This window comes from Nyctereutes procyonoides, unplaced genomic scaffold (genome assembly GCF_905146905.1).
Source record: "Nyctereutes procyonoides isolate TBG_1078 unplaced genomic scaffold, NYPRO_anot_genome, whole genome shotgun sequence".
NCBI lineage: Eukaryota > Metazoa > Chordata > Mammalia > Carnivora > Canidae > Nyctereutes > Nyctereutes procyonoides.
Genome location: NW_026575047.1, coordinates 33322394 through 33331108, shown reverse-complemented (window position 1 = coordinate 33331108; position 8715 = coordinate 33322394). Strand labels below are relative to the sequence as shown.

General features: G+C 56.0%; 1 protein-coding gene across 1 annotated transcript in view; it reads left to right on the top strand.

Annotated features, from left to right (window-relative positions):
* Positions 1–2907: 2907 nt before the first annotated feature.
* The window catches only part of LOC129510194 (epididymis-specific alpha-mannosidase-like), a 46315-nt gene continuing 40507 nt past the window's right edge, over positions 2908–8715 (top strand). Inside the window, exons 1-3 of the mRNA XM_055326177.1 lie at positions 2908–3045; positions 4952–5098; positions 7507–7612. Of these exons, the coding sequence (XP_055182152.1) occupies positions 2908–3045; positions 4952–5098; positions 7507–7612 (391 nt within the window). The remainder of the gene's footprint in view (positions 3046–4951; positions 5099–7506; positions 7613–8715) is intronic.

Here is an 8715-nt window from a genome sequence, read left to right as displayed (position 1 = left end):
CTCTCTGAGCACCTAGTGGACTGGTTCGTGCTCCTGCAGCAGGTAAGAGGTGGGGTTGGGAGGTGTACTGGACTGAACTTCATACCTTGCACACTGGAGACCACCTAGATCCTCCAGGGAACAGGGGTCACGGCCGTATCATACAATCACCTTCACGTGCACTTCGGGGAGAAAGTGCCGGGAGAAAGTGCCTCATTCAGGTTTGAATCCTGCAGCGGCCCTACAAAGCCTCATGGAGGGCAGAGCTTTGGGTGAGGACGATGTGAACCCCACACACATAATAGGGATTTATAAACAGAGTGAATGCTATGGAGCAGGAGTGAGAGGCCATGAAGGGGTCTCTGTGAGCCTTTCAGCAAGACAGAGAGGGAAAGTGCTGCTTCCCAGCCAGGGAATAACATGGACAAAGGGCCTGGGGCGGGAAAGGCTGGAAGTGCTGGGAGAATGTGGCCAGGCAGCACTGGTGGAGGGGGGAAGCTGGCTCACTGCAGCAGGATGAACCACAGCAGCCAGAACACGGCAGAGGGAACGGGTCATGAGGATGGGGAACAGTGGGGCCCAACAGCAGCTGCCGGAAGGAATGGAGTCCAGGGGGTGGGGGGTGAGGCCAGAAAGGCAGGGTGAAGAAATCTGAAAGGCTCTAAAACTCAGGCAGAGGATCAGGCTCTGGAGGGGAGACACTGGGAGCTATGGAAGGTTGGAGGCAAGAAGTTTCCAGGATCGAGGCTGTGGCCCAGAAAGTCAGTGGCACTGGAGGCAGCCCCCAGGCACTTTGACCAACAGACTGCCAGAGCCTCCAGGCCCGTCCCAGCTGCTGCAGAGCACAGATAACACTGAAATCACAAGGATTAATTGGGAGATGATGCAGGTGCACCCATCCCACAACCTCCTGCAGACCCACAAAGGAAGTTCAGGACGTTCCTTTTTCTAGATCACCCAGAACAAGTCCTGGGCACCTACTGGGTGCGGTGGCCCAGATCGGGGGCACAGGCCAGAGGACCCATGTGTGGCACTGGGCACACATTAACGTTGCCCCCAGGGAGCACCCAGCACCGTGTGTGCTTTTCCCGGGGCTTTGACTCAACTGTGCAGCGTCTGAGGGGCATCTCACTAGAGCACGGAAAACACGGCTCATGCCGGCTTTCTCCAGAAAACAGTTAGTAACCAGGGACAGATGTCACAGAAGTCACAGAATCCAGAAACCAAAATAGCCTCCTGAGGCTGAGCATTCCAGGGCCTGTTCCCAGAGAATTCTGCTCCTACTCTGCAGCCTCGTCTGAGAGCCGGCGTTCGGAGGATGGCACCCAAGCGGCTCCCACGCTCTCCCCAGCCCTGGGGGCACCCAGCCTGCAACCCTGACAAATTATGTTTGGAGCTGGAGCTCCATGCTGTGGTATCTTGTGACGGCAGCTGCAGTAGACCGTGCTCACCCGCTGCGGACCAAGCTCGGGAAGACGGAGAGAGAGTCATCCACTCTGCGTGCAGAGGAGGTGCCAGGTCCACCGTGACCTCTGGAGGGAGAGGGAGGGATCAGAGATTGGGCAGGTGAGCATGGGCTCCCAGGGGACAGTGTGTGAGGTGAGAAGCCTCTGGGTGACAGTGCTCACGGTAGGCCCAGGGACACTCGTCTTACCAAGCTATAGCACACAGGGAGCTCAGAGATGGGCTGCCCCCAACCAGCCCGGCCGATGAAGTGGGGCCAGGGCAGCACTGGGTGTGCTGGGGGCTCTGCAGGTAAGAGGACACACATAAGAACCCAGGGGCCAGCATGCAGCAGCCAGAAGCAAGGTCAGGTTGGTCCCCGTGAACCCAGTGAGGTCGGAATGGCAGCGGGACCCACTGCCAGCTGTGGAGGGTACGGGAAAGGCGCTCCTGGGGGGGAAAAACAGACAAGTGACACACCCCCTGTGCCTGTTGTCTCAGGAGCCACTCAGGATGACTGGGTCCAGACACTGAGGGTACCCATCCCGATGAAACGTCCAGACCCCTTGCTCAGGTGCCAGCCCGACTCAGGTTCCAAACCCAAAACCCATAGATGGAAGGAGACCCCGGGTCCCTCGGAGAAAGGAGTTGCAGGGCCCGGCAGGGGCCTATTGGAAGCATTCCTCCACCCCTTCCCCAAGGAGGCTTCTGGTCATTGACTTGACGCTGGAGAGACAGGATTCCTAATGTTTTGAGGGCCGCAACTTAAATCAGCACCAGACTTTCTGGGGTGAGGAATTCAGGAGTGATGCAGCTGGGTGAGTCTGGCTCAAAATCCTTCATGAGCATCTTCCAGTAAGGACTTGGCTGGGACTCTTGGAGCTGGATGGGGGCAGGGTCAGGAAGGGTGGCTGCAGAGCCAGTCCAGGCTGTGGGTGGGACGCCTTAGCCCCTCTCTGTGTGGCCCCTTCAGAGCTGCTACAGGGACCTGGGTATGGAGGCTGACTTCCTAGAGGTAGGAAGGGGGGAAGCATCCCGGGAAAGCCGCCCTGGGGCTTGGGATTCTGCTTAGATGTGGACATTATGGGGGCACCTGGGTGACTCAATGGGTGAGCAGCTGCCTTTGGCTCCGGGTGTGATCTCGGGGTCCTCAGATCAAGTCCTGCATTGGGCTCTTTGCAGGGAACCTCTGCCTATGTGTCTTTCTCTGTGTGTCCCTCATGAATAAATAAGTAATATCATTAAAAAAAAGAAAAGAAGTAGAAGTGTGGACAGGACTGGAGGGGAGGGCGGAGCAGGAAAGTTGGTGTCCATGTTCCACCCCCGGCCTAACTCAGGTGACAGCAACACCTCTGTTGGCCCTGCTCCTCCTGTTCCTGTCAGCTCCTCCCCCAAGTGTGCTGATCTCTGCTGTCTGTCTAGGGGACCCGTCCCTGGTGGCCTGCAGGGACAGCCAGAGCAGCCCCCGGCTACCCTGGCAGCAGCATGTGGTCGGTCGGCTGGCTCCCCGTGCTCACACAGCTGCTGCTGCTGCAGTTCCTGGTGGCTCAGCCCGTGAGCCCCATCAGGGTGTTCGTGGTGCCCCACAGTCACATGGATGTGGGCTGGATCTACACGGTGCAGGTAGGTGCCTGGTCGCTGCTCCCCACGCGCCCCTGGATCTCAGCCTCCTTCTCCTGCCAGATCCCAGTGTGGCTTAGAAGCCTGGGGTCAGCTGCCACCTGGGGGGGAACCAGCTTGTGTGAGTCCTGACTCTGCTGGAGACAGAGGACACTGACCAGGGCTCGGTGCTGCTATTCTCTGGCTTCAGTGTCTCCATCCGTGCCAAGGAAAGTGGGATGAAGAGGCGGGGGCCTGACTCAGGCCATGGTCCCAGTGCGAGACTGAGGCACCCTGGGTGGACTGTGTCCCGTTTCGGAGCCTCCACGTCCCCCTTCCGTAGGATGGCACAGGCCTTTGCACTGGTTGTTCCTCTGCCCAGAAGGCTATCCTCCCACACACCTGCAGGACTCAATCTGCCCCATCCTTTGGGGGGCTCCACAAAAGGTGCTTCCTGGCCAGGCCTCCCTGGCATCCCTCTCTGTGCCCTATTTCCTTCCCCATCCTCCCTTCCTGCCACATTACTTGAGGGCTACTGGACAGTCCTTGTCCCCACTAAGGCTAGCTTCACAGGGCACAGGTTCGTTCATTTTATTTCCTGACACTCCATACATTTCAGACACAAGAGGTACACCAGGAATCACTGAATGAAGGAATGTAGGAATGAATGATGAATGATGGAAAAGGAGAGGGAACAGCCTCAGATTTGTCCAGGAATCTGGGCTGGTGACTGAATATTGTCACCCAGGCTGCCTCCAGCTCTTTTGTGGGAAGAGGCAGGAAACCCAGTAGAGAACAAACAGTCTCTGGGATTAGGGATCTGGTAACTTTCTGAGGTCGTTGCTAAGTGGGCAGCTGGACTCATCAGGAGAGAGAAGCAGCAGGAGGATGTGACTCTGGGCAGTGGGGGAGTCTGGTCCTGGACTCACTGGGCAGCCTCTGGGGGACACTCATGGGCCCTTGGAGATGGCTAAAGGAGGGGAACGAGCTTGTACCCCTCAGTTACAGAGGAGGAAACTGAGGCCCAGAGAGGGTTAATGACTTGCCTGAGGGCACCCAGGAATGACCCCCACCGCCCACTCCTGAAGCCTCTCAGCCCAGGCTCATTTACTCCTTTTTTTTTTCTTAAGATTTTATTTATTTATTAGAGAGACAGAGAGTGAGAGAGACACAGGCAGAGGGAGAAGCAGGCTCCATGCAGGGAGCCGGACGTGGGACTTGATCTAGGGTCTCCAAGATCCCACCCCAGGCTGAAGGCGGTGCCAAACCGCTGAGCCACGGGGACAGCCCTTATTCACTCCTTTCAAGGAGCAGGTCTGGGCACTGCCGTGTGCCAGCCTGGAGACACCTATGAGAAACAGGTGCGGCTGCATCCTGGGAGCCCCCAGCCAGGGAGGGGAGGTAGGCAGGCAGGTGCCCAGGACCAGCCAAGGGGGCCAGGGGCAGCTCTTTTCAGCTTCTGGTCTCAACACCAGCTCCCCTCATCTCAGCCCAGGCAGGCCCCAAGGGCACCCTGGACCCCCTCCCCTGTCACTCCATGGCTGCACTGCGCTGTCTCCACACCCTAAGGGCCCCCTCAGGAAGCTGTCCCTGATCCCTGGTTCAGGCTGGCACATCCTCCCGCCCACGTCATGTGTCATGGTCTGGAACATCATCTCTGTCCCGAGAACAGCAGGATCTCAGCAGAGGTGGGAGGGTCATGAGGCCCTCTCAGGCCCAGCCGGCACTGGGTGTCCAGCACCTACAGGGCACCCGGGGTCCTCCATGTGAGCAGCAGAGGAAGAAGCAGAGGAAGAGCCCTGGGCGGATGCCTCCAGGGGGTGGCGGGGCCCAGGGACACGATGTCACTCTGGAGTTTGCTCCTGGAGCCTTGGGGCCAACAGTCCGGGAGCCTCCCCAAGGGCTGGTGTGACGGCGGCCCCCTCCCCAGGAGAGCCTGCGGGCCTATGCTGCCAACGTCTATACCACGGTGGTGGAGCAGCTGATGCTCCAGAAGCAGCGCAGGTTCATCGCCGTGGAGCAGGAGTACTTCCGGCTGTGGTGGGATGGCATCGCCTCCTACAGGCAGAAACGCCAGGTACCCCCCCCTGCAGGGGCCTCCTGGGGGAGGGTGGGGTGCCAGGGGCTGTGTGACTTGAAGCTCAGGCCCAGACACACTGGATGGTTCCCAGGCTTGTTACCTCAGATTTGTGCTCAGACGCCGCCCCCAGGACAGGTTGGGGGTTTTTTGTTTGTTTTCTTTTGTTTTGTTTTTTATAAATGTATTTTTTATTAGTGTTCAATTTGCCAACATATAGAATAACACCCAGTGCTCATCCCATCAAGTGCCCCACTCAGTGCCCGTCACCCAGTCACCCCCACTCCCCGCCCACCTCCCCTTCCACCACCCCTAGTTCGTTTCCTAGAGTTAGGAGTCTTTATGTTCTGTCTCCCTTTCTGGTATTTCCCACTCATTTTTTCTCCTTTCCCCTTTATTCCCTGTCACTATTTTTTATATTCCCCAAGTGAATGAGACCATATAATGTTTGTCCTTCTCCGATTGACTTATTTCACTCAGCATAATACCCACCAGCTCCATCCATGTCGAAGCAAATGGTGGGTATTTGTCGTTTCTTTTTATTATTATTCTTAATAATCATAAACATTTATTAAGCACCAAGAGTATACTGCAATGGTTGCTATATAAAAGCTTATTTAACAATATAGTGTCCCTGCCATTGAGCTTACAATCTAAAATGAAATACAACAAGAATGCTGTTAAGACTATCTCAAAATTTCCTTAACTTAGAAATGGCTATTTTGGCACGTAACTGAGGCAAAATGGCCTATCATTTTAGGTACAATGTTAATAAGGCTTTGAACATGATCCAGATGTCAGTGTGCAGCCTTATGCCAGCACCTCGACATTTCCCTCAATTATATTAGGCTTGGTAAGGAAAAGCGCACTTAGAAGTTGGGTAAGAAGAATGAATTATTTCAAATTGCCTTGTAGGACTTTAAACAGAGAAATGCTTACCAGCCTGAGTTTTTCCACAGCCAGGAAAAACTCTACAAAAAATATTATGAGCTCAATCAAGCCCATCTTCGATGTATTTGTCATTTCTAATGGCTGAGGAATATTCCATTGTATACATAGACCACATCGATGGACACCGAGGCTCCTTCCACAGTCTGGCTATTGTGGACACCTGCACCCCGATGTTTATAGCCGCAATGTCCACAATAGACAGGTTGGGTTTTAATCAGCCTCGTGGTGATAGGTGTAAAGTGTCAGCCTGGCAAGCCAACCGGGCACTCAGCTGGTGCTGAATGGGGTCACTTCTGACCTCAGCACTCCGGAGGGGCCCTAACCCCACCTCCTGCATCACCGACCCCACCGACCCCTGGCCCCACGGGCACGCAGCTGGCTGCCCTCCCAGGTGCTACAGTCCCTGAGTTAGTGGGCTGCAGGAGGCATCACAGGCTGCAGGAGGCATCACAGAGGCCTCACCCCACAGGGAGGCAGCCTGGGACCCAGCTCCGCCTCAGGCAGGGGTGCACGCTGTGAGCTGGGGGGCCCGCCTGCGCAAATGGGAGTGACCTCCCCCTCCTCGGAGTGGACAGGCCAGATGATGCAGGACGGGAACACCTGGGAGGACGCTGTGGACCTGGCCCCCTCCCTGCCATTCACCTTCCTTCAGAGCAGTCACCGATCGTGAACGTCAAGGAGGCTAGAGACGTGCCCAGGGTAGTAAAGCTGAGAAGGCAAAGCAGAGAGTCAGTCCCCCCAATCAAACTGGGGGCTCTTCACCCTGCAACCTGTGGAATCCCAAGGAGGAGCCTCGCAATCATGGGCACCGGCTCTGCTTCTCACACTGGATTAGCGACACTGTTGCATCCGTGTCAAATGCCCTATGTGGAGCCTTACACTATGTTACACTATGGTTATAAGCACCCTCTCCTGACAAGCACAGTGAAGGACCTGGGCGGAAGGCTGCTATGTCTCACTGGTAATTTCAAATGGTTTGGAGAAAACCCTCCCAGGTTACAAGGAGATGGGGGAGCGCTACGGCAAACAGGTGAAGAAGGTTCACAGTGAACAATCTGCGGAAGGGCTCAGATTACCCGGGAGCCACTTGCACACTTCTTGCAAGTCTTTCAGAAATTTCAAATTATTTCCACAGCGAAAAGGTAACAGATGTAGATACAGACATGGAGACACAGGAAAAGATAGACAAGGAGGTAGAAACAGAGGTAGAGAAAAAGGTAGACATGGATGTAGAGACAGAAGTAGAGACAGAGGTGGACACAACAGAGATCAAGTACAGCCAAGGGCCAGGTGCTGGCGCGGGGGGTGGGAGGCAGTGCTGACCTGCCGCTCTTGCAGAATGAAGGCACGGGAGGGCTTTGATGGAGGACACCATGAGACACTGGAGGCATGTCCCCACAGACCCAGCCCTACTGTGGGGTTCTATCCCGGCTTCGTTCTCTCTGCTTGTCACCAAGGTCCGCCATCTCCTGACCACAAGACGCCTGGAGTTTGTCATCGGGGGCCAGGTCATGCATGATGAGACCGTGGCCCACTTTGATGACCAGATCCTACAGCTCACAGGTGAGGTCCTCCTTCCCCATCCCCCGGGTCTCCTGGGGCCTCCAATCAGACTGGGACTGGGTTTCTGAGCCCAGGTCTGAGCCCCGACTTCGCCTCTGAGCAGGACCCTGAGGCCAGTAGAAACAGGCATTGGCGAGTGGCGTCATCCTGCCAGTGCTGCTGAGTGCAGGGGTGTGGACGTGGACTGGAGACCACATGGCCTGGCGCTGTCCTGCCTCTGCCCATTCCCAACCCTGTGACCCAGGCAAGGGACGTCACCTCCCTGGCCTCTGTTTCCTCATGACTTAAATGAGTGTGATGGCACTGCCTACGCCCCAGAGTAGTTGTGAGGATCAAATTCGGACAATTCATTAGAGCACTGGGAGTGGAGCCTGTGGTTCCCAGAAAATGAGTAGTGAGGTTAGATGCCATTGCTGCCTTCCCCACCCATACATACAGGGCCACAGCACCAGCACGGTCACCCTCCAGCCTTCCCCCAAGTGCCACCACCACCACCACCTGTATCATCTTACTACCACCAATCACACTGACTGCCACTGCCCCACATACACCACCTGTGTCCGCATCACGATGACCACCATCATAATTTCCAGCATCATCACAACTAGCTTCGTGACTTCAGAGGCCCATCCACACCCCAGCAAATACCGCCACCCACTCCCACTTCATGGCCATCAACCCTCAGGGACCTCCTAGGCCACAAGCCCTGTCTCTGCCCGGTGCAGCTACCACTACGGCTACCATCACCACCACCACCATTACCATGCACCTTTGTCCTAGAGACACTTTCCTCTCCACGTACCGAATGCCCTCAGGAGCAGCAGCAGCTCATCCTGTCCTCTCTGCAGGCTGCTGTGGGCACATGGTCTCCAGTTTCCATGTGCTCAGATGACCCTGACCAAAGAAGAGCCAAAAGTCAGTGGATGGGCCGGGTCTTCACTCAGGCCTGTGACTGCAGCCAAGAACTGAGGTCACTCCATGACACAGGAGCCCCATTTACCCTTGGTATAAACCAGAAGGATGGAAAGGGATGCTGTCTAATGACCTGCTCACACTGTCTCCCCTGACCCCGGCTTGAACGATGGTACTTTCTAGCCATGAAT